This window comes from Plutella xylostella, chromosome 5 (genome assembly GCF_932276165.1).
Source record: "Plutella xylostella chromosome 5, ilPluXylo3.1, whole genome shotgun sequence".
In the NCBI taxonomy this organism is placed as follows: domain Eukaryota; kingdom Metazoa; phylum Arthropoda; class Insecta; order Lepidoptera; family Plutellidae; genus Plutella; species Plutella xylostella.
This window is the reverse complement of record NC_063985.1, coordinates 3,393,928-3,420,715: the sequence shown is the minus strand read 5'-3', so window position 1 is coordinate 3,420,715 and position 26,788 is coordinate 3,393,928. Positions and strand designations below refer to the sequence as shown.

General features: G+C 37.8%; 2 protein-coding genes across 9 annotated transcripts in view; one reads left to right on the top strand and one right to left on the bottom strand.

The window, feature by feature from the left end:
• Positions 1–568: 568 nt before the first annotated feature.
• The window catches only part of LOC105391556 (solute carrier family 12 member 6), a 355,094-nt gene continuing 328,874 nt past the window's right edge, over positions 569–26,788 (bottom strand). For 6 of the 8 annotated variants that reach the window (XM_038112934.2, XM_038112932.2, XM_038112937.2 and 3 more), the window contains 20 exons: positions 21,622–21,692; positions 15,633–15,893; positions 15,169–15,354; positions 14,052–14,287; positions 13,599–13,752; positions 13,057–13,243; positions 12,425–12,581; positions 11,398–11,610; positions 10,989–11,168; positions 10,601–10,720; positions 9,954–10,147; positions 9,280–9,448; positions 8,636–8,825; positions 8,073–8,288; positions 7,746–7,853; positions 7,463–7,510; positions 6,759–6,920; positions 5,592–5,758; positions 5,178–5,317; positions 569–4,625 (listed from right to left, as the gene is read on the bottom strand). In XM_038112934.2, the coding sequence (XP_037968862.2) occupies positions 4,534–4,625; positions 5,178–5,317; positions 5,592–5,758; positions 6,759–6,920; positions 7,463–7,510; positions 7,746–7,853; positions 8,073–8,288; positions 8,636–8,825; positions 9,280–9,448; positions 9,954–10,147; positions 10,601–10,720; positions 10,989–11,168; positions 11,398–11,610; positions 12,425–12,581; positions 13,057–13,243; positions 13,599–13,752; positions 14,052–14,287; positions 15,169–15,354; positions 15,633–15,893; positions 21,622–21,692 (3,251 nt within the window). In that variant the 3' untranslated portion in view covers positions 569–4,533. The remainder of the gene's footprint in view (positions 4,626–5,177; positions 5,318–5,591; positions 5,759–6,758; positions 6,921–7,462; positions 7,511–7,745; positions 7,854–8,072; positions 8,289–8,635; positions 8,826–9,279; positions 9,449–9,953; positions 10,148–10,600; positions 10,721–10,988; positions 11,169–11,397; positions 11,611–12,424; positions 12,582–13,056; positions 13,244–13,598; positions 13,753–14,051; positions 14,288–15,168; positions 15,355–15,632; positions 15,894–21,621; positions 21,693–26,788) is intronic. The other 2 variants (XM_038112940.2, XM_038112938.2) reach the window with 2 other exon arrangements.
• On the top strand, positions 11,712–12,621 carry LOC125491457 (tubulin polymerization-promoting protein homolog). Its single transcript, XM_048633495.1, has one exon. The coding sequence runs from the start codon at positions 11,950–11,952 to the stop codon at positions 12,403–12,405; it is 456 nt and encodes a 151-aa protein (XP_048489452.1). The 5' UTR covers positions 11,712–11,949; the 3' UTR covers positions 12,406–12,621.

The window sequence follows — 26,788 nt, the reverse complement described above, 5'->3', positions numbered from 1 at the left end:
TTTGTCTATTTTTGATAGTTATTTTACTCGTAGTACGTAGGATACTATTGTATAATCAAAGATAGTAGGTAATTATTACACTAATATTATTTAATTGTTTTTACTAAAATACAGTATTTTTGACATAACTATCATTGTTTTATTTACTGTGTTGAGTTGTTTACCTAAACTGACCTTACAGTCATATCGCTGATGATGATGACACCTACCATAGGTTTGTACCTAGTTTGCCCGGAAGAGTTAACTTGGTGGCTCGACAACGATATCAATGCATTATCGTGCTATAATGAAATTCGTAGCCACTGTCGTAGCGTCGTCGTAGCCGACGTAGCCCTCGTAGCATTTTTTTTTATCATGCCTCAATTTTTACGGTTTTACCTCGTAAGTATCTAAACTAATTTTATTATAAATGTACCTACCTTACCTACATTATATGTATGTCATTGGATGATTAACTCTTGCGGGTGGTAGGTGTAGGTAGTGAGTGGCACAAGGATCATTCCAATCATTTTGGGCATACAAACATGCAGTGACTAACTAAAAGGACATTTCAATAAAACTGACAGGATTTTCATAATTAATTAATTTTATTATACTCATTATAACATTTATTATAACTTTTCTTAAATTAACTCAGTTACTAATTTCTAAAATTATTATCTTAAACAATTTTACATTTCGAAAATGTTTCTATTAAAACTCGATCCAGAATAGAACTTTTACAAGTTATATAAATACGAGCCGAGAATAAAGTTTTCATAGGGTAGGTAGGTACGGGGCTGCTGGTATTCCATTGGATGATGACAATTTACTCATAGACGAACATAGGGTGTGCTCGGTAATTAGTCCACACAATCATATATAGGTATTGAAAGTCCTATAGCTGATTTTAGTAATATTTTTGACGAGAGGGGTTTACTGCTGATTGCTCATGTACCTATTCAGCAAAATAGAGCTATGTCTATGTAGATGTTGTGGTTACCTAGATTGTTTTCATTGCGGGTTGTAGTGCATTTCAGTGCAGATAGACACTGAGTCAAATATGTAATAATTAGCTCAAAGGTAGATTTAGTTGACAACAAACGATAATGGAGTAGGTTTAAATGGGACACATACATGATGATATAGGTAGTCCCTAGGAAAATATACCTTCATATATCATTCTGACTAGAACAGAAACAGCCCCAGTTTATACAAGTAAACTGTATGTTTTATGTATGTGAATGTATTTTAAATATTTTCAGGCCTGTATGTCACACTGGGTACAAAGTACATACAAGGTAAAAACTGATTGATTTGAGTGGAGGTGCAGCTACACATCAGTGAAATCACAGATAAATATGGCAATAAAATTTAATGTAAGTAGTTAATATAATTATCGATTGGCGTCTTTGATAACCTATAGTCTTCGGAGACTATAATTAACAGCCACAAAGATGTATCACAGCAACTCTAGCCTGCATATAAAGTTGTAAAGACGTGTTACGCTGACTCACAGCCTAATCTAATATTTATTTAGAGTACCTAGGTACCAATAATTTTATCCGTCATCGCCACACGACAATATTACATCTACATAGGTACATAATGTTTCCGAATAAGGCTAATGTTAGTTGAAATTACGAACACGATTAGAAAACTACCTATTAGAAGTACCTATGTGCATGTTTTAGAAATTTTACGTCTATATTACTGCTAACACACAACTTTGCTCTGCTACGGTAGTTTATGGTTTATAAGGTATAGATAGGTACTGTCGGGGAACCATGCTGGCTAGATATCGTATCCGCATGTGTATTTGAAGGTACTTCGCGGTAGACCATTATGTGGTTCTAATATTGAATGTACTTAGTATAGGAGAGCGGCCTATTCCCCGATAGTACTTACATACTTCTGTTAAAGGTACAGAATACAATGTTACACTGAAAATGAATTCTACTGTAATAATCATTAAAGGGACGACTGCCTCCAGACATGAGGTTTGGCACATCTTTAGAATTAACCTTCTGCCAAAGGTTATTAAATTGTTTAAGTGAGTTAGTTTCAGTAATCGGGTACAGTAGGTATACCTATTGCTGGCGTCTGTCTATTGAGTAGGTAAATATGAGTGTGTCGTGATCGTGATTAAAGAGTAAGTAATTCAATTGACATTTATTTGAATTTAGGCCATCGTGATTACCTGCATTACATAGTCATTTTCCAGGTTTTACAATTTCAATTACCAACCATTGACATAATATAGTACTAGTTACCAATCTGATATATCTATATTTATCATATAGGTTCATCGCAACTCGGTTGTTAGGTAAGCTGGTATCACTGAATAAATGGAATAATTAATAAGATTCTTATGGATTTTCTTAAATAAAAGATAGCTATTTTATTTCAAACGGAAGATATGTTCCTATCACCAAGTGATAAAGAGTTTATTGTGTAGGTAGATACACCATCGCCATAAGATACATTTACCTATTATATTTATGTAAATACTCTTTCAAAGATAGATTTGTTATAATTTGTAGGTAAATAAATTGATTTAGACTTAATTTAATTAAGTAGATAGACTCTGTAATTTTTGTTGCGTGGTCGCAATTTGAATATATATTTAAATACGACTTTATTTGATTGAACTAATTTAGTACTTATACTTTTATGAAGGTATTTAATTTAACATTAAAAACTTTATTTAAGTAGTTACGTGAGTAAATCTTTCGGTTATAAATATTTCTCTAGAACGTTCGCTTGATTCATTTAGGGATTTATGTGATTACATTAAGTTAAACATTAAATACAGATGTGGATCTGGAAACAAATAAAAGTAAGTAAGTAGGTATATTATGTAAAGGAATATTAAAGGTTAACAATAAAATATATTCTGGTTATTTTGTTATCCGGTGTATCTAAGTACTATGAAGTCAATCATACACAATTAGAGTTTTAAAACGGATCGCTATTATTCTTTACGTAGGTAATGTTATAACTATTGACCATAAAAGATATTATCATGCACTAGAGTTTCCTTAAAACTAGGCATCTGTTTAAGTATCTAATTATGTTTTATGAAATTTGAACTATGAAATATTAATTAGGAATTACATTAGGTATAACTTACAGATATTTTATAACATCGATTTTATTTGGCAGTTAGCTATCGCTTTAATTTAATTATAGAATTGATGGTGTCATGGAAATAAAAATATAGAAATGTTATCCGGGTGTTGAGTGACTAGCATTGGCTACGACAAGCACCATGTTATTAGGTTTTGTACTTAATAATTTCATATCATGACACCGGGATGTTGAAAATGATAGAAACGGTGACTCAATAAACTTGTCGTCGCTCTAGTATGAACGGTGGGCTGGCCCGTTGATGGATGTAAGGGCTGGTAGTAAAAGCTATTCATATAGTAAGTACCTATAACCTATTTGCCTAGTTGTTTTTGGTGTCGTGATGCCTTTATAAAACATACGTAAGCTCAGATGAAATACCTCTGATCACAGTAAGATACAATCTACGCGAATGTGCGTACAATTTTTATAAATGTAAGACAAGTAATTAACGTTACATTAATTTAGCTACTTATCGTAGGTAAGTCCACTAGAGGGGAAAATATTAGCACATTTATATGCTTCTTAGGAAGTGAGAGTAGGAGCACGGCCTAGCTACGGACACCAGAAGGATCCAAAATAGGATGTCCATAACACACGAAGGTTTTTTTTGGATTTTTGTCGTTATTGGTCAAAGTAAGAAGTGACTAGACGGGAAATATTTTTATTAATAAATCTACACGCCAATGTGAAAAAAAATCTCAGTCCACGGTATTTTATACTTGAGCAGATGTATAAACCTTAGAACAGAATAGTTATTTACAAAATATATAAGATAAAAATCTTAGATTTTCGTCAATAATAAACATTTGTATTTCTTAACTATCTACGATTTTTGAAAATACTGTAGGTTCACCTACCCATTGGCATAATACAAAAATTAAAAACATGTCAACTTAAGATTTCTATATCTATAACTTGATTTACTTTAAAGTTTTAAAAAATAAATAATCAAACTTATTTAATATGGCATTTTAAATTGATTTGAACGTATTTTTAAGTATTATACACGAAAGATGGTGTATAAAAATGATAACTTACTATATAACAGCGAGTAAACAATATACAGAACAATAGTACTAATACGGTATTACTCTACATAGCAATATTAACAAAACCTAAGCTAATATTTTTATTAATTAACACAACGCCGTTCGTAAGAACTCTTACAATACGAAACAAACGTCAACTCATGTCCATATAACAGTCTTTCTAACGGAATCAATTATGCGATTTTTAAATAACTATTAACGACACACGAAACGTTTCGATCACACTTCAACCAAAAAAGATCACTAATAGTTAGAATCACAAAGATCATATTAGTAGAGCACATAGGCGCCGTGCCGCCCCACTGAAGTTCGATAGAATCGCATCTAGTAAAATTAATATTGCCATAGTATGGTGTGGTTGGAGGCAGCGTGTTCACGAGTAGATGGTGATGACCTCTCGACCGCCACCTCGCACCATCAGCACCTTCTCCAGACCCTCGGTCAGTACCTCCAGGAACTCCATGTCTGTAGGATTAAAGTTGTAATTATTACCACAAAAAATGGTAATTGGTTCTTCACCGTGGTTATTATCAATTAAATGATGTATTATTCGCTAGCGGTATACAGGAGAAATAAAAAGAATTAATCATCCTTATTCTTTTAAAAAAGGGCTATTTGTTTGAATTTCAGGAATTTAATTGGAAAATTACCAGCATGCATTTTATTCAGTAAAATACGCTGCTGCAATTTCCATTCATATTTCGATGATGTATTGATAATATTTTAATGAATACAAATATATCTTATATGTATATTAATATGCCCCAAAGTCAGATAAAGATGTAAGTAGAATAAAATACATACTACTGAAGAATTTATGTAAATAAAAGAAACGATTGTGTCTGTAATAAAGATTGGATAAAACATCCATACCAGGCTTCTCTAAAATTAATTACGCAACAGTTAAAATACATTATTTAACAATATCGCTTGAGTTCAGCGTGTTTAAAGAAGACTCGACGTTCTTTACTGGGTTAATTAGTTGATACAATACAATATTTAAAAACTAGTGCTTACAGTTGGACTCTCGTTCCAGCTTGGTGTCGCGAGGCGGGCCGGGCAGGTTCAGTATCACTAGTTGTGCGTCGTGCGACCGCGACACGATCACTTCGTTCAGCTTCACCGCTGTGTGCATGCGCCTCACAGTTCCCTCGTCTCTGGAAATGTTAATATAAAAATAAGAAATTGCAGGAAAAATAGATAATATGAAAAAAGATATTATATTCCGTTATATTATGTAAGTTAAATAAAGATTCTTCAGTGAAGCCTACGAAACTATACGTATTGAATTTAAAGAATAAAAATATGGTATAATTTACTGTTTAAGTGTGGTGTTTGTACCGAATGTATTATTTGAAATTTTACTTAAGAAAGTTAAATGTTTAATAAGTACAGAAAATAATAAATGACAGGCATAAAAATGTAACTCACGGTGTAATGCTAGTGACGTTAGGCTTCGGCTTGACGTCCCCGTTGGCGTTATTCTCTTTGGCGTTGTCGTCGGGCAGCGGTGAGGGCGCTCCGTCGCACTGTGACTGTTCATCGGGGGAGTCCCACAATGAATCGATTATGTGCAACAAGCTACTTCGAAAGTCGTCCTAATCTCACCAATCCCAATTGTCGTTCCATGTATTTTGAAATTTTGCGCGAACCGAACGTTGCACATGACGGATTCAAGGCGAATAAAACACGGGATGTCATATATTATATTATTTGTATAACAATAACTCACTACGGACATTCAAACATCCAATCTCTTAGCTAGTGTGAACAACAAACAAAACAAACTAAAGTGACAAACTCAATGCTAATGAAACTGTAGCAAACATATGACCACCGTGTATTGATTCGCTAGAACCATTGAATTAGGATAGAGAAGCACCAACCTACTGTATTCGTGTAAAAAAACTAAGTTGTGTAATTAATCGTGTGTGTACACGAAATGGAAACAAAACGATCTTAACACACCAAAATCAATAAGATTGGTACATCTCACATGTCCTAAAGCAATGGTTAGGACTTATTTTAATGACAAACAAAAGGATGACAATGAATTAACAAAAACTGGAATAATTTGCTTGGTATTAGTGCCACACATTATTGTCATAAATTGTAGCGTGTGGTACAAAGCAAGTGATGGAAATCGTTTTAAACTGCTAATCGTCAATGAAATTTGGATTAAAGACGTGACGTGAATAACGTTAAATATCATCATCTCATCACTCAACAATACTTTACCATTCATTTGACGATTAGAAGATCAAAAAAAGAAAAACAGCGATTAGAGACGTGGATGTTGTCATAACAAATCATTGTTTACGAAAGTAAATTTATAGTGGGGATACTCATAAGACTTTTATTTAAACAGTGGTAGTGGGATATAATCATAGTAATAAAGATTCAGTTAACTTTTAATTGCAGCAACCCCAAGTCAAATCAGACGAAAATAGCTTGGCAGAAAAGCTTTGTTTTTTGAACAGATTTCTACTATCTGAGAATTGGAACTTTAAAAAATCATTAAAGAATCTTTAGACATTGTAAAAAGTAACAAAGCTTTTCCACAGTAACATAACTACGTATAATATTATCAATGGTCACCTTGTCGTCTCTTTCTTTCTCTTCAGGGTCGGTGAGAGGGGGAGAAGGTGCGTCATCAGCATGGTTTCCAGTAGGGACGGCGTCTCCAGAGCCAGGCTCAGCAAAACGGACTTTGCTAGCTGTCTTAACGTCAGCGTGGTGATGGTCAACGATAGCTTGCACCTATAAAACCGTTTAATATTTTAGACGTCGTAGAAATGCAATGGGACTCGCTACAAAATGTTTTTTGTTAATAAGTATGTATGAGTATGAGTTGGTTCTCAAATATTTTTTTATGACTTTAACTGTTGTAGCGAGTCCAATGATAACGATAGAAACTAACATTGAGAGTGAAAAACGTAGAGTGCACATTTGGCTAAAACATTGATGAGCATATCAAAAGGGTGTAAAATTTATAAAAAACTAAAAAGATGCTGAAAAATATAAAAAATACACCAATAGCAGTTATAACAATGAATGCTATGACGGTGTTTGGCGAGTATTACCTGTGATGTCGCTGGAAGAGGAGTTTTAATGTATAGTGACAGTAATGTATGGGAAGAAGTATTTCATGAGATAGCAACAGAGAACACAAAAATAGGACATGAAGTATGCGGTATGGCTAATCCAGGGGAACTAAATGACACCAAAATTTGGTAACGTAAAATAATCATAGCTAAAATGCACGAAAATAAGTGGACTTCGTGCGCTAAGGTATCCTTTACCAGGGGCAACTTCTCCTCAGCATTGTGTTCATTATAGTCCACCAAATTCTGTTTGCAGCGGAGGACAATAACATAATATTAGTTCCACAACATTAAAGCACTATTTACAAACGTTGATCACATTAACCTATACCGACGATATATAAGTATTAATAACCTTGTAGTAATAATATTGACATACTTAAATACAATATTAGTAATTTTAAGTAGTTATATATATACAAAATTTTATTTGAATAACAAAGTAGGTAAGTACTTAATGGTTTTTCTAAAAGTTACATACCATTCCAAGGGCTTCCTTCTTGTTAAGTCGAAGTTCTTTGAGCATCTGGTTACGTTGTTCCATCATCAAAGTCCGTTCGTAGGTGTACGCCGAAATGTCACTGTCCGTCTGAAATAACACAAATTTATTTAATAATTATTCTAGTAATTAGAGTTTATGATAGCGCAGTTAAACACCAACACACATTAAAATTTACAAATGCTGTGACCATTATTGTAATAGGTAAAAAAACCGATACCTACATAATGTGAAACACATGACTCTTTATAATTATTGTCAACAACATACTAAAGGGTAACTTTAACTTCCGGAAAAAGTAGAACTCACCATCTCCACAACCTCAACCTCGGCCTCAATCCGCAGCTGGTAGAGGAACATCTTGAGGTCCTTCTTCATCTGGATGGAGTTGTCCTCCATCTGCGCCACGGTGAAGATGCGCATCTTGCAGTTCTTCCACGAGCGGTGCTGCTTCAGCAGGAAGGGCAGCAGCATGAGCATGCCGCCGTCGTGCACGATCCACCAGATGTCGATGTTGCCAGATACCTGGAGGCGGATTTGCTCTTAGATAGACATTTTTATAAGTGAGTTAAAAGACTGTTTTTTTATATCGAAGCAATATACGAAGGTAGCGTAATATTAATGGAATTCGTTACGTATGAGGAACATCATTTATACTTAGTTTAAAATGTTTAAATATTTTGATTGTTAATAGGTACCTACCTACTATTTGATACAAATTTATGTATTATGAAACTTTTCTCGAAACATATGAGTATCACATGGACCACGAAAACTAAAGATGAATGGTTCTACACGGACCCAGAAATCTAGTAACTTACAAAATTTTATATGACGACCTATCAGCAAACATTTAGCCATTCAAAACTCACCTTCTCGCTAGAGTCAGGGAAGAAGTTGATGCCCTTGGGAACGAGCATGGCCATGCGAGACGCGGTGACGGCGCGCACGGTGTGTAGGAACACGTGCCAGGTGCGGTCGTCCTCCGACTGCCGCCAGCCGTACGGCCAGCCCACGATCACCGTGTTCGGCTTGAGCCCGCCGAGGCCGGTCGTTTGCACGCTGCGAGGGAATTATGGGGGTTAGTTGTTGGAAAGGTGAGTAAGGGGTTGAAAATGGTCGAACAAACCACAAAAACAGTTCAAAAAAACTTGTTGAACTAGTGTATATAGTTAATACGGTATTAGACACATTCATAAGGTATTTGAAAGCATTAAACAGTTGTTTAACGTGCGTCTAGTTTATTCTTTAACGCCGCAATTTTTATACAAAGAAAACGTTTTTTTGGTGCGGATGCGGCTACCGGCTATCAACACTGATGACACGAGTAAAGTCTGTAGGTTATTATAGTGTGTAGAACACCTTCTTTCGACCAAATACCTACCACATTATGCGATCGTATTAGTATCGATAAATTGATGCATCTACTTTTGCCTAAGGTGCAGGTTTTCCATCTACCTTTTTGCACTAAAGAATTTATGTATCTATAACGAGGTTGAAAATCATCAAAACTCACAAGTGGCTCAATCCATCAGCGATGCTATGAGAGACGAGCACATCGACGAAGCCCTTGACCTTCTCCTCCTCCATGCAGCGGCGCAGGTTCTGCTTCGCCGTGGACGCCTCGCCCGCCAGCCGCGTGAAGTCGCCGCCGAGTACAGATACGCATACCGTCAGACCTTTGCCTGGAACAAGTGTAAATATGTAAGAGTTTGGCTCCACCTCCACTGACTGTCGTACCCTAAAGAGGTACGGTCAGCTGCATAAGTCTTTATACACTTCTGTACCTTGTCATACTGACGAACCGTCAATATTTCAATGAATGGATAGGCGGTTTCAGATTGACAAGGTACAAAAGTGTATAGCAATTTATGCAGCTGACTGTACCTAACATGTGTTAAATATACAAATACATATACAATACAACTAGGAATATCAAGTCCAGGTCCAGGTTCCCATTCAAATATACAGAGGGCTGCAAAAGTGGTATAGGAAGCCGAAAGGGGGTGACTCATGGAGTCATTCTGAACAACTTTTGTTGAACTTGAATACTTATGGGGATTAGATTATTTTAACGAAGTTCATAAAATCTTAAAATTAAGTTGTTCAGACTGATGGTCTGAGTGACCCTGTCGATTAAACCACTTTTGCCACCCTCTGTAAAAATTATTTGACCAACCAAGATCGTACCTGCTTTAAGTTGACTAGCAAACGACAGCATCTTGCGGTACTTCGGGGTGAGATCATCATTCAGCTTGGCGAGCACCAGCACCTGCGGGCGCCAGTTCTTGGTGTGTGGAGGACCTTCTTCCAGACGCAGCAGCGAGTAGCGCGCGGCTGACAGGGCTAGACCGCGGAGACCGTCACCCCATTCCTTCTCCGCTCTGGAAAGATTATAGGAGTATGAAATATAAATATAAATGAGTTGATGTTGAGTATTTTAATTGTTTTTTGTAACCATAAGTGAATCAGATTAGGGAAATATAGATCTAATATTTTTTACCAACTTTAAAGAGATAGAGATGGATGGATATAGTTTCAAAATCTTAGTCTCTCAATCGTGTAAGTCCCTCACGGTCCTCGATAATGATTGTTAGAATTATCTAACTACTAGGAGTTCCCGCGAGCTTTGCTTCGCCTTAAAAAGTTTTCGAGGGGTCAGCTAACTCTGTACAGAATTTCATGAAAATCGGTTCAGCCGTTTTGATGTGAAGAGGTAACAAACATACTCACATACACACACACATAGTCAAAATCTTCATTTATATCATTTATAATATAGTAGGATTATTAATACCTACTGTTCGTGACAATAGTAAATTGGATGGATTACTCACCCGCGATATTCAATGTACTTGTAGATGAGCCCGGCCATGCCCATGGCGATGAGGGCGTAGAACCATGACGTCATGAACATGATGGAGATGCACAGGACCAGACCAATCAGGGACAGAGACCTGAAAACAATATAGTCATGAAGAGAAAATCAGGTCTTTAAAAATAAGTTTTGGAATATCTATCGGGTATATCTTTCCATAGGATACTGAATGGCATGGTACAGCTATGTAATCATGTAATGTAATATGGTAATCATGTGCCATTTCTTGCAGCACTTGTAGGTTTCTGGTATGCCGCATCGTCGCTGATGGATGTATAGTGTCGATATCCCTATAGCGGCACAGCATTAGTGATTTAACATCTAACCGTAGATACATCAAAACTCACCAATGGTAATACTTGAAGCGGGGCCGCCAGTTGGGGGTCTTCAACAAGGTCTGCAGAGCGCACGCCAGGTTCACGAAGCCGTAGCACATGAGGAAGAACATGGACAGCAGCGGCGCCAGAATGTCCACGTTGCCCAGCAGGATGCCGCACTGGCAGATCAGCATCGTAAGCAGGAGAGCCCTGGGGGAAGAGGAGATAGAGTTGGTGGGAGTTGAAATGATGGTCGCGAATGACGGTGAAAACCCTGACTCAATTAAAATGACTATATTTCACTAGAAATGCAGTGTTTGAATATGGATAAAATGTGTTAATTTACACATAGTATAGGTTTGTGCATACTAATGGACTTCAAATAAAAAATATAACTAAAGTCTGTTTTTTGACTTTAGGTACAATTTCTCAATCTTACCTTGTGGGTTCTCCCCTGCTGGAAGACACAGCGAAAGGCGCAAGGAAGGGAATAATCTCGTCTTTAGCGATGGCTTGCAGCAGCCGCGGGGCGCCGGTGAGGGACTGCAGGCCAGCGCCCAGGGTCGACAGGAACGAGCCCACCAGGATCACCCACTGGTTCGGCCACGCCATGTTAGCCACCACCAGTTTACCGCCAATCGATTGACCAAACCTAAGGAGAAGGAGTCTTTGGTCAGATACTCTATAGTCTTAAAAGCACATCATTATTCAGAGAGTCTATTTATAAAAATCGTGAAAATTATGATTAATCTCAATGGTCACGTCACTGTGTCAAAATTTTATCAAAACAAAATCACGAAATTCAACGCTTTTAATATGAATTCTAAATAAATTCATAGATTTTAAATAAGATAACGGCGTTAAACCATAAATTTAAACAAATTAACATAATGTAAAGAATTCATAGAATTTCTATCTATTTCAACCCACCCGTAACCTATCCGTTATCTACTTAATTAATTTATCTATCTGTTATCATCAAACGTTCACAATGGAGGAAATATTCAAAGGATACGCAAAATTTGGAAACCCAAAGAGTGACGGCACACAAATAACACTAACAAACAGCGACAAATGGATGAAACAAGCCGGAGTTATAGATAACAAGAAAATCACAACTACAGATACTGGTATTTGCTTTTCTAAATTCAAGTCTAAAACTTTAGGATATACCGAGTATATGCAGTATATCGAGGCACTGGCAAAAGAGAAGAAGGTGGACGTAGAAGAGATAACAGCTAAAATGGCCAAATGCGCTATACCAGGCACAGGTAATGCAACTAAAGCAGATAAAAGTGGAGTAGTCGACCGTATGACGGATACCACCAAATATACGGGTACTCATAAAGAGAGATTTGATAAAGACGGTAAAGGGAGAGGTATAGAAGGAAGATCGGACCAAAAAGAGGACACAGGGTACGTGCAAGGGTTTAAAGATAAGAAATGATATAGAGTGGATAATGTACTTGTCTCGAAGCAGCAAGTTGTCGACGGTTCCGGCGAACAGCAACACGCACGACAGGTACACGGTGGAAGTGGTCAGGATAGCGCAGATGGTTCCGATAGGGATGCTCTTTTGAGCGTCAGCCAAATCTCCCGAGCGGTTTGAGCCAGCCATAATACCTGAAATATAATACTTTTTGTAACAATGAAAATAAACACTGGTATATAAAACTTTTTAAAATAATCTTTCAGTTACATCTACTGAAAAATATACTTAGGTATCTTATGACACTCACGGGAAATGAAAAGGTCACACTGAGAAAAGCACCAAATTACTCCTAAACGGAAAAGACTAGCTTAATTATGTCTACTGTGACGTTGAAATACATTTTGTGCAATAAAGAATTGAATTCATAAATAAATAAATGAGCATAAGAATATTGCCAACAAAAAACTGTAATATTTTGTTTAAATTTAAAATGAAATGTTGGAAAAAATTGGGGTCGTTTTGAATCCACATTTTTTGAGTCGAACTTTTTCATTGCGCGTGAGTATTTATTTGGCTTTGTGGTATTTACTTAAAATACAAGTAACAAATAGCAATACATTATTTTACACACCAAAAACATAAGCTGTAATCAGATATTTTTATTACCAGTAACAGACGGGAAGAATATTCCAATCAGCAGCGTAAACGAAGTAGTGATATCGGCGTAGATCTGATTGTAAGTGGGTCGCTCCATCTGCTCGATGTCGTCAGGTTCCTTGCCGTACGCGATGTACTGACCGAGTTCCAGGAACGAGTCTTGCAGATTGTCGAAGAACACTCCACTGGCTAAGCCCTACAAAGAAAACACAAAAATGAGTAGGTACTCGCTTTGAGGGTTTAAAGTACTTTTTGATTGTATCAGTAATTTTAGCTTGGAGAGTCTGGGAGGTGTAACGGATAAGGATCTCGGCCCTCTGTTGAGAGGCCGTGGGGTCAAATCCTGGCATTTACCAATAAATTTATTAGAAATAAAGAATTTAAGTAAAATTTATACCTCGTGCTCTTACGCTGAAGGAAAACATCGTGACAAAATCTGGATATCTAGATTCTACATGTGTACCTAAAGTGCATAAAATATGTATTGAAAAGCGGGGATTACAGTTGTGAGCATATTGTAATGTAGGGTATATTATGTACGTATGTTTTACCTTGATGCCTTGAACGACGCTGATGTTGTGTGCTGTGAAGTACGGGTCGCAGGTGTTGTTGGGGCAGAACAACTTGAACAGCTCCCCGCCAGCCTGCTTCGTGCAGTTGCTGATGTGGATGTCTTTCAGTAAACGCTTTCCCAATACGCACATCCTATAATAAAGTAAAATAAAATTAACGAGCTTATTTCAGGTTTGTGGTGCAGTGAGCATTCATAAATTCGAAGCAATTAAAACTTTGGTTTGAAATTCGTAAAACTACGAATTAAGCATTTAACATGAGTTCAAAAATGTATAACGGGTGACTGAATAAAGCATAAAATTTTATAGCAACTAAAATATATCGTAGCTTTTCTTCACGAATCACTGCATTAAACCCACATTAAAAAAAGTAAAGTTGTTCAGAACCTATTTGGACGCAATATGGGATAATTAGGTACAAAGTGTACTTACTGCAGCTTGTCGTTGCCGTTCCAGTTGACGAAGATCCCCGCGTAGACCGCACTGATGGACAGGATGACGCACGCGAGGGCGACGGTTGCGAACTTGTTCACGAACTTCACTCCAATGAACACCACACAGCCCATCACCAGCAGCAGCCCCGTCCCGTACACCCTGAAGTTGTTGAACATCGCCTCCGGATCCTTCGTAAAGTCCCCGAAGATCGATATCCACGGGGCCATGTACGTCTGCAAAAAAGCACCCAGTTATTACTGTGTCAGCGCTGTACGATGAGTATTCGAGGCACGAACCTCGCTCACAATTGCCCTCACGCGCCAACAGATAGCAGACTTTGTGTTGCTACGTATTCAGCGCATGTCACGAGTATTTCCACAAATGCGTCGCCAACGGCAGAGTACGTAATTGAATACACATTACGTTAACTTTTGTGACGTACAAAGCTTTGACGTTATTTGTGACGTGTAGGTATGTAGGAGTCGTGGTGGCGTAAGTTATGTAACGTTATGTAACGTCACGACCTTCCGCCTTATCCTCTCATTTAAAATACTGTGGGTTCAAATCCTGGCATGTACCTAAGTACCTAACTACCAGTGAATTATTTGCTATCACGGTGAAGGAAATATCTTGAGAAAACGTCAGTCAAAGTATGCAGCAGGTCAAGCAGGTGGCTCACTTGCGACACATTCCTGAGTAATTTTTCTGGCATTACAGTCGTCAGCATATTATTAATTTAATTATTTATTGTACAAAATATTATGTATCTATGTAGGTAGGTAAGTACACTCACATGTAATGAACAAGTTCCAGTGACAATAGAACCAAATTACTGGTAAACGAAAAAGACTGCAATGTTGAAGTATATTTAACAGCGCATCAGAGTATTATCAACTAAGGGTGGGTTGCACCATTTAACTTTAACTATTACAAACGTCAAATCCCTTGACGAGAGAGATCAATTCAAGAGATTTGACGTTTGTAATAGTTAAAGTTAAATGGTGCAACCCACCCTAAAAATGTAACCGTAACGTAACCTTGGGGTAATTTTGTACGTGGAACATTTTAATCCCTCGTGAGTGTATTTATAAAGTTCACGTAGGTAAGTGTTTACCAGGACGATCTCGACGGCGCCGACGATGTACATGGCGGCGGCGAGCGTGGTGCCCGTGTAGAACAGCATGCCCACCGCGCCGCCGCACTCCGGCCCGAGCGAGCGCCCGATCATGAAATACGAGCCGCCCGCCGGCACCACGCCGTTGGTGGCGATGGCCGACATGGAGATGGCTGTCAGCATCGTCTGTGAGGGATGAGGGTTATTAGTACAGCTGGGATGCTGCAGGGCGATAAAAGCTGTGATGAGAGAGACCCGAGAGGCCGTTATGAACAACTTTTGAAAATCGCCAAAGCTATGCTTTTTATTGAAACTATGAAGGTGAATATGTTTTCTACAAAAAAAGTCGAAGGACGAAAGTGGTTCTGAATATCGAACTGAGTCCCCCATTTTGGGCTTACTATACTAACCACTTTAGCATACCATTAACCTTGCAATTTGTAAAAATATATTAAAAAACTTACGGTACAACAACAGATGAGCACAATCAGAAACCCGGCTATAGCGCCAGCCGTGCCGACGACCCACGTGAGACGGATGAACAGGATCACGCCGAAGATGTTCTGGATGCAGGGCAGGAACACGCCGATGAGGGTGCCCATCCGGGCGGAGGGCGCGGCCTTGGGCGCGTCTGTGTCCGCGGCGGACGCGGCCGGGATCGTGTTGGAGTAGTCCGCCAGCGAGCCCAGGAACGTGGCCACGCGCGGACGGTCCTCGATCTCCTCCTACACACGGAAAATATAAATAAATATTGGGCACATCTCACACACGGCCACCAGACCCCAAACTAGGCAGAACCTGTGATATGGGTGTCGGACAGCTGATATATTTACACAAATACATAGATAGATACATATTAAATATATAGAGAGATTCGAACCCGCGGCCCAAATCTTAGGAAGCAGCTTCGCTACCGCCGGCTATGGTGCCGTCGATAATACTCGTAAATATAAACAAAATAAAGCTAAAGGATGCTCCATCATCTAATATTGAGTTAGTAAAGCTAAAGTTTGGTTATGGCCGCCCCGCTAAGTCGCTCGCGAAAAGTTCTCCGGCTTAGAAGGAATTACAAATCAAATCACGTAGCCGACATAAAATACAATCTCCACTGCCGAAACTCGGGTGGATTCAGCGAGCGGAACGTAATAAGTGGAATTGACGTTACTGCTCATTAGTTACGCCAAAGGTAATAGAAACTTGCTTCCTACTTAATTACATTATATAGGACAGGTATATATATATATATTTCCATTGCAGAACGAATAGTGTTGAACCTTTGAATCCCCGTATGTAGAGAGGTAGGTATAAGGAAATGAATTAATTATATCTGGGGACAAAACAGATGGGAAGTTTTATTGGCTCGTGTGACCTTCTAAATGGAGATTAATAGCTCAACTTTTTATGGTTCACCATCTCCGCGTTTCACCGGGCCGATAGAATTTATTATATCGATATCGTAGCCATTCGTACTGGCATGTTAGCTTAGGTCTTTTACGACTATTTTCTACTTGAACTGAAAGGGTGTGTGGCGTATTAAGAGGGGGTGTAAGATCTATTTTAATATCGAACTATCTAAAAGCAGTTTGCGCTGCGCGGCATCCCGGCGTAGGTACATAGAATAAAAAGAGCGGCAGCGCTCTCAGTTGCGTAATTTGCCTCAAGATGTAACATTTATAATTTAGAGGCATGAAATGTTTTTATGGCCGAGTCCTCTAGGAGTCTGGGCTTAGGTTGGTTTTTAATTTGTAGTATGTAACGCGACGCCGCCGCGCCGCCGCCGCCGCGCTGGCCCGGGGCGGTGGCGCAGCTCCCGGCTCGTATTTTATTCACGCCCCATTTGGAGCGCTCCGCTCCCGCGCGGGCTCCCGACGTAACGATGAGATGCCGTCAGTTTTAATGAAATATGACGTTCAGTGGCGTGATCTATCGATCACGCCACTGAACGTTGCATTAGCATTTTTGCTGTATGTACGCTAAAATCCACGGTATCGGTGAAAAATACGCCTACGAAGCGGAATATCGATTGGGGTTTTAAATTAAATAAAACCCGAAACTCGTTCACCCTTCTCTGTTGGGTGTGTAGCAAAAAAATGATTTGCACAGGCAGCAGGTTTTTCAGGCCCAACTTGAAATATTAAGGGTTATTCGCCAGGGATCAGCGGAACTGCCCCGGCAATGAGAAAAGTCTTAAACTCAATTCAGACGGATGGTAATTGTGTTCATAGAGCGTGAATTTTGCGCGAAATGCGCGCGCAAATTGCTCGTGCTTAATGGGTTAATCGGCAGTTAGCTTTCGAAAATAACGTCCTATCTATTTTTATGTTTACTCTTTGAATAAATGTAATGATAGCCGGAGCTCTGAACTAGAAATGTCGATCTTTTTGTGCTCTACAACTGCTTGTGACATCTTGATCAATACAGCATTGCGGAGACGAGATACTGGCGAAGCATAGTCGTCGATGCGACAGGTCACTGATTTAACATTATTTTTTAACAAAATAGTTAAGTACAGATCACATTACGAAACTAATCAAAGTTTAAATTTTGGTTGATAGTTTTAAGACTAACAAGAAAATTGCATAGTTGTTTTTACCTAAATGAAAAATATTGTCCTAAAGAGACAGAGATAACAGAGGGTAAACATTATTAATTACTCTCCCTCTTAGGAAGCCTGGAAAGCAGAAAGTGCTTACGAAGCGAAGGTATAAAGTTATATAAAAGATAAAGTGCGGTTTTTCCTTCTAGTTCATCTTAAAAAGGCTTATATCATAATGGCTATGTATTTTGTAATGTATACTATGATAAAACTTTTATTCTTTCCGAGGGCTTTAGAAATAGTTTAACATGATTCGTTCTCGAAAAGAGATTCTTTATACTTAAAAGGGTAGATTCAGAACTAGGACTTAAATTCATTCTGAGGAAATAACCTATGAGTATTTAAGTATTTACTTTTCATTCCCATATTGCACAGGAACATTTACCAAAAGCACCTATATCGGCTGACATACTTAAAATTTAAATCTCTCTAAGCCGGTACATATAATTATCTAACATAAACATATCAACTAATTTGAATGCAGCTCTTGCCACAACTCCGCAGGGTCAGTTGATAATTATGTGGTCAAACAGTTAAGCCTAACCCAGCCAACAGTGACAGCACGAGCGATGTAGCGCACTAAAATAAAACGCCGACAATAATTCAGAAGGGTTTTTCTTTTATTTGTTTTCATTTGTTCCCGCGCCATTATACGCCAATTTGTTTGTTAGGATTTTGAGTTGCTCCTTTGTAATGAAGTTTTTTGGTTCGCTCGGTTCGCTTGTCAAATAATGAATGTAGCCAAGTTAAATCCATAACAATAACAAAATAGGTAACAAAAGATCAGTTTCTAGCAAACTTTATAAAAACATGTACAGAGTGTTGCAAAAAGGGTATACTATGCCAAAACCTACATGTGCATCATGGTATATCTAAGCCCGAAACTTTTCAAATCAAAATTTCAAAACTCGCAAAAAAAAAACTCCATAGTAAAAAGTCACGTGACCAACAAAGTTTCTATGGAAAATGTTTTTTTTTCGCGAATTTTGAAACTCTGATTCAGTTTTGGGCTTAGATGTACCATGCTGCACATTTAGGTTTCGGCATAGTATACCCTTTTTGCAACACCCTGTATAATTATACATTACAGTAGACCACCCATTCACAATCTCAGATTCAGATACACAACATAAACACGCTTAAAATTTGTACTACCTATACTTTCCCTCAAAATTCAATAATGTAATTCCCACTCATAACATCAAACGCAAACGTAGCTTCGTCTCACCTTTGAAACTGAAACTTTAGTCCGGTTACATAAATCTAAGAGCAAACTCGAGTGTAGGTTCTGCCGGCCGCATGTCCCGGCTCAAGTTCGTTATTGGAGAGCGCCGAGCCGCCGCTTGACCTCATTTCAAATGTTTTAGAAGTTGAGTGAGAATTGGTTCTTGTATTGATGGGTGCTTGCTGCACGGCCTTGGCGCCCCTGTGCAGGGAACCTTGTCGCACTAACTCAATATCCGCCCGAGGCAGGTATACGTGAAAATGTAGCGCGGAGCTACTCGGTTCGATAGGGTAAACAAGTTATCAAGTTAATTGAAATTCGAATTTATGGGCATACGTAATACGACATTGATTTATTTATAAGGCCCTTCCTGTAATCGTATAATTAAGCTAAGGAGAATATACTTAAGGTAAATATGAGAGAGGGACATATTATACTTTAGCACAAGTTTTAGACGTTCCATTTCACCTTTTTACAGTGAATATAAAATATAAATATTCTTATTTCTAGATAAAGAAAGTTAGGGTGGCAGAAAACAAGGAGATACTTTTTTGACGTAAATGTTTTTAATTTAAGACGCAAACTGACCTTATAACACTCACCTAAATTTTGAAATAATACGTGTTTGCAATAGCCGCTCCAACATAAAAACTCATTTCGTAAGTGCTGAATGTTTCAGCTTTAAAAGCGAAAAAAGTTTTCACATTATTAAAGTGGACTTTATTTCTGCACCATTTTACACATAAAATGGATATTTAAAAGTATAAATACCTTGAATTCTTTATGTCATAAAATAATATACAGATCTTACGTTTTCCTGAACAAAAAGTGTAAAATCCTAATCCTAACTAATATTATAAATGCGAAAGTAACTGTGTCTGTCTGTCTGTCTGTCTGTCTGTTAGTCTTTCACGACAAAACTACTGAACGGATTTGAATGAAATTTGGTATACATACGGTCTAGACCCTGGGAAAAAACATAGGCTACTTTTTATCCCGGAATTCCCGCGGGAAAACTTTTTAAGGCGAAGCGAAGCGCGCGGGAGCAGCTCGTTTACAATAAAATTACAATATGAAGAAAAAAAAAACCTTTATAAGTACATCATAATATTCATGACTTTTCTTTTACATTTCTAATTTGAACTGAATCTTATTTTGGGGGAATTCACGAGCAGCAACCAATGAGATAAGAAATTAAAGTGCTACGGCAACGAGAGCGGCGGTGGTTGCGGCGCACTGGGCTACGGATACACCAAGCTGTGCAAACACTGCCTTTGAGCTACGACGGCGACGCTACAACCATGTTACGGTTATTGCTACGGTGCTTTGATGCTATCTATATGTCAAGTTTGGTTCGTGATCGGTATAATGACTTTCACTTTCGAATCTACGAGTTCGATACAAGTCGATAGGTGACTAAGAGATCGCATTTTTTTTAGTTCCAAAAGTGACTACATTGGCGCTGTTATTTTCCATACGTTTGTGTATTATCGTACAACGCTAGCGAATTGCTACGTTAGCCTGTGATAGGCCTACAGAGTGCTACAATACGCTACGCAGCTACGGTGCTATGACGCTACGGATCATCTACGATGCTACGACGCTACGGCACTACGGCGCTACGACGCTACGACGCTACGACACTACGTCGTAGTCGCAGCGGTGTGCGCCGCCGCCTAACTCAATCCCAATAAGGCGCCCGATTTATTCCTTCCCAGCCTCGAACACCCTTTACTACCAGCCTTAAATTGCTTTCGCAAATGCTATTCCGCATACGCCCCAATATTCCACATGAAATCGACATCATAATATTTTATAACATTAAAACCGTTTCATTTCGCTTCGTAAATATTAAATAGGTTTTAAAGGCCGGGCGGGATGTGTTCATAAATAAATATTTCACGGCTTTTAAGTTGTGGAGAACATGATGAAGTTTGATGTCTGTGTGACATAATAAATCGAGCGAGACGGAGAGCGCGGGGCGGGGAGGGGCGCGGGGGCTAATCCTACAGATTACACTTGGCTTCTGTGGTGTAACGAGAACATCCAAATTGCCCGCTTTGTCTTCTCTTATTGCGTTATTTCCCGTCTTTGTGGTGTTGATTGTTATTTTAATTGATTTTCCCGGAGGATGATTGAGTTTTCGCATACTGTTGCTATTGAATATGAGGTTCTACTAACGTATTGTTTTTGACAGTTCTGTCTCATACAATACATTTGATTTTCTTTGCTGCTCAGTTTGCGAAGAACATAATTATATTGAATATTGATTTATTAACTGGTGTCTACAAGTAAGTGTTTTGCAGAGTAACCCCTGCGATCATAGAACTTTAAAAAGGTTTATAATGCTGTAGCAGGTTTGTCAACCACGCGTTTTTAATCAGTCAGTCAAAACTTATTTACCAATTTGCCATCGCAGCCGAAACGTTGTTCGCCAAACCTTCTACTAATCCTTTTAATTTCTATGAATATATATTTAAAAATTTAATTAGATAAGGATTACAGGGCTGCGGCCGCTACACCGGTTCGTTATAGATGTTGGCAAACTCGTTTAATGCGCGTTCCACCAATCACATTTATCTACGTCGATAAGAAACCCGTGCAGCGGCAGCAGCAGTGAACATGTACTCACATGGTAGAGGTAGAGGTTGGTGTCGCAGCCCTTGTCCTTGTCCTTCGGTAGGCCATGCTCGTCGGTGTCGCCTGAGGACAATAAAATACTATCTTAATTATAGGTACTTATGTCACATTATAGCTAATATACATAGGTATAGGTACGCTTATTGTGACGCTCCTTGAGCGAAACCTTTGTAGGTTATATATACAGGTAGAGGAAGGATCATCACGATCCTGCGATGCGGGTTTCATAACGTAAACAAAACACCTAACTATGTATATACACGTGGTATACAGGATATTTACTTAGATACATGCGATCCCCAATAGCGGGCCTATTACACCTCATATAGGCAAGTTTTAAAAAATCCTTTTCTAGAGAATGAATCAAAGAAACTGATACTGAAAGTTTTTCAGAATTACAAAGAACTCTTATGTATATTTAAGTTAAACTATAGGTATGAACATAAAAATATGCAGTATATGTATATATACATATATAGTTTTTCTCGTAAACAAAGCGACGCTATACGTCGTAAATAAATTAAAATGTTTTCAGTTTTGTGTTCAAACATGTACATAAAAAACAGTATATTTTTATTACGAGCTGGTGTTTATGTAAGAACAATATTTACGCGAGCACTAGCAGCGCAGAAACATCTCCATTAATGAAAAATTCATTTCATTACGTGGTAAGTAAATGTTTTTTAAGCTTTTAGTATTTTCATTAGATGCACTAGTTTTTTTTACTAAGATATGCTTTTTTACTTTTATATGCTGAAATTTTTTATTTCAGTCTTACTTCAATTCAGATAAAATCAATTTTGTATACTCATTCATTGTCTCTAATCATCATAAAGGGGTTTTATGTTAAGTTATTGTAAAAAATTCTGTGTTCAATCTAATATTTATGGTTTCGAATACTTATTATGCAAAACATATTATTACATCAGAGATATCACAGAAGTTATGGTGGTAATATCACGCCAGGAATGAGCATCTGAGCAAACCTAATAACACAGTACCTTCAAGCCGCAAACAAGGCGGCAATAATTTAATATCTGGCATCTTTGCCTTTGAGGCAAGCCTGCCCCAGTCTAACTAATCTCCGCTCGTATGTAATGTACTCAGGAGCGGCCTTGCGGGTAACTTAATGTTTCACAAAACAACCTTGCTTGCCTGGGATACATCCCCAAACTTTGCGACGTTTTTGCGTATGACGCATATGGTTTTTGGGGGTCAAAGTTAGATTAACGATATAAGAACTTCTTCTAACCGAACTAATTCAAAATAAGAGCTAAGTGGCAGTAGTAGTTTCTTTTGCACTGACACTCCATATAGTGCGTATTAAAATATAATTGGAGTCAAACAACACCTTCGGGACAGTCTCCTTTTGTTTACGATGTGTGTTGTATTTGTGTTCTAAGTATATTATATGTTATACTGGTGGTATAATTACTCTTCAAAGTTGTAATCTTACCGGATAACATAAACATAAATGAGAACAATAAGCCGACCTGTTTACGTGTGTAACTCGAGCCCGGGCCGAGACAGCCTTCCTTTTGTCCAAGATACCGTCCAAGAACAAAGCGCGTCCGAATATAAAGGGAGCATGTCTTATTTCTGCTAAGTAGATGTCATTTTTTTCGCAAGTGGGTGGATTACAAGAAGGAGTCTGTTGAAAGGGCGTAAATTTGCTTGCCAAGAGTTTCTGCGCTCCCGTGAGCGACGTTTTGTAAGGACTCAGCTCCGCAGTCAGGTCGGAGTTTGAGCGGTCCTCAGTCAGCTACAACATTTATTTGCATGGATATTTATTTCAATATGTTTCTTCTTGACGTTAAAAAGCAAGGTACACACAGTTAATGGTTCTTTAGTGATTAAGAACAAGAGTGATGAGGATGAGTGTGAAATAATTATTGGTGATCATTTATGAAATACACTCTAAAATCTTAACCAATCAGGCTGAAAACAGCTCATTCCTATCAACATAATTGCAAACCGAAAATTCCGTTTGCGCATTTTATTTTCGAAGCAATAAATAGTTTAAAGTTTATCGTATAGCTTGTGCTACGGTAAGCTGGAGTAAGTGAGTTTTCCATTTTTCGAATGCTATTTATGAGAACAGCGGGAGCGTCCGTTGATTCCGTTCTGAAATCCAGCGGGATTGCTCTGGCCCACGTTCCAATCCACACACGGAATTGTAAAATTGCACGAGTTCCGATTTATACACGATATTATTACAGTCGATTTTAATTTAATATCGCGATAAGAGAGCTTTCAATTGTATTTACTTTCGAGCATTTAATTTGTACGGTTTATTTGCTCAGTACGTATTATTACTTTATTGAGATTGATGATTATACAGCGCGAATCAGGATGACATAATTATTTCCATAGTCATTATTTATAATTTATTCGACATTACCTATACATAATGATGTTGTACTGAATTCAATTAGCATAATACTCACAATGAAGCGAAGAGGCAAACACAGGTTTAAAATTGATATAAACAATTATTCTATCTCATTTAACCGTCCTTAAAAACTGGTCCAACCTAACACGACATGCAGTCTGTCGAATCGCTGTCTGATCAGAAAGGAATTGGAAAGCACCTTTTAATAAAGTCCCTTTGGTGGATATTCTCGCTGTAAAGAAAACATTGGATAAATTAAAGAGAAGGCCGGAGCGACGCGGACGGGCAATATGGGCCCCGCACTGGAGGGTCACTCTATACTGACGGAAAACGAACGAACGGGAGGTGTCGTGCAATCGGCACGTTTTCTCCAACGAGATAGAGTCGTAGCTTGCGCAGTACCACTCTGAAGCTTCGTTTTTCTTCATATAGAGTGGCCTCATGGGCCGGACAAAGCCTCAGTTGATTGATGGGGCGTCCCACTCCCACATTATTGGACTACTCCAGTGTGTTCGCCGGAATATCGACGGTCTCTGGGGTTTTAATGCCTATCGCTCAATAGCTACCACTGCACTTTCGTCATTTGGTTGTATGTTGATGTATTCCAAATACAACAGAAGCATTATGATAATATAATTAGTAAAATGATTTTTATATAGCCATTTGAGAAAATATAATAAGGTACAAAATTACTTACTAAAGATAGAAAGTGTCTGGTCGCTTTATGTTAAGTACTTAACCCTCAGTTACCATAAACACTTAAGCAAACTACCCCTTAAATGATTACTTTATCCTAAGCAAACATCATATTCATAACCCTTTTGTTAAGGAGATTTTATAAGTAAGTATATCGTAATCATATCTATCACATTCACTTAGAGAAGGCATTTGGTGTCAGCATAAAAAAATCATTCAGTGCAATGACATGTAATTATTTTGTTTTTTAATGTAAAATAATCAATAACACTTATTATATTTCTGATAGAGTTGCGACTGTCGGTACCCTCATCCCATCACACACGGCTCGCTGCCTGCATTGAAAAGTTATTATAATATGCAATGCATTGGCGAAACTCTTGCATACAAATTAGCAAAGTTACATTATTTCAATACGTTGTCGACAGTTTTAATGTTTGCTTCCACTAGTAGATTATGTAAATATCAAAAGGTATTCCTAATATAATTAAGTCATACTTACACTGCCGGGCAATGAAACAGTTCCACTCACAAAATTCCGACAACAAACGACCCCAATTTTTTCAAAGATTCAATTTTAAATTGGAACAAAATATTACCGATTTTAGTTGATAATATCCTAATGCTCTGATAAATGTACTTCAATGTTGCAGAAGACGGCATTTAGCTAGCCTTTTCCGTTTAGAAGTAATCTAGTGCTTTTCTGAGTGGAACCTTTTCATTGCCCGGCAGTGTATTTAAACGCATATAGTATATTTTGCATAATAGTGCTCAATAATAGAAAGACAACCAAAGATCACATAAATCATTTTAATATGAATGGAAAAGCTCGAAGATCCAAAGCCTTATTTATGTAGCCTTAAATAAAATATATATATTATGTCACACGAACCACAAGAGCAGAAAATCTTCCCATTTCCCATTCAACAGCTACAAATAACATGTAATGTATCAGTTTACGTGCGACAAACCAATATCACACGCCCGTAATATATCGCAGCTCGTAAAGGAAACCGATTTATTCAAAATAAAGGCATAATAGACATTTTAATTATGCTGAGAACAATGCCTTGTTGATTTAATATGCAATCAATGGTGTCCAATTAACCGTGATGTTCGTAGCGCAGACAGCGGGCGGAATACTCGATGCAGTGAATATTTAAATGTGAACGTGGTATTATCAATTAGTGACGAAAGGGGACTGAGATAATACATTTACTGTTGTAGAAGTCCATTATTATTTCAGTCAACGTCCCATGACTCAAGTTCTTCAGTGTATTTATGTTGTAGTAGGAATATTCAACTGCCTTCAGGAAATTCATTAATAAAATAGGTACCAGTCTGTTAAAAACACTTTATTTCTTAATAGCGTCAGAAGAATAGTCATCTACCTCTAATATGAGTCATATTAATAAAATCTAACGACGACATTCCGATAAATATTGAAATTAAAATGTTTGTTAGATTATCCCATAAAATTATTCGTATTTTATTTCAATTCCTTTATTATTACCAAATGTTTGCAGTGATATGGATTTATTGAAGCGTTTCATTTAATTTTGCTAGGCCGCGGGTACGAATCTTTCATCTTTTCATTTTATTTTTATTTATGTTTGATATGACAAAAAGGTCATGTATAAAAAGGGCAACATTTTATAAGGCTATTTTACTTGTTTCCTTACAAAACATAATGGGTCACAAAGGGTTGACCGGGCCGCGGGGACTCTGCAGGTTTTATCGATGTTTGGCTCCCTGTCTTCTCCAATATTAGTCAATGTCGTTTTCTCTTTCCTTTGCTTTTTATACTCAATATTTATAAATATTATATTTATCATCCGTAAATCTTAGTTTTAATAACCATTTTCGGTCAGGCTGAGCTATAATAAATATACTTCTGTATTAAAAATTTAGAGTTTGCAGAGGCAAGAGGTTCGTTCGTATGTAGTGAGTGTAAGCGCAGAAAACTTTCATGAAGCTTGTTAGCAGTTCCGGCGGCGCGGCGGTTTACGGTTTACCTTCAAAATGAATCCGGGAAAAGTTGCCGGTTCGAAGAATATTTCAAGTGAGAATA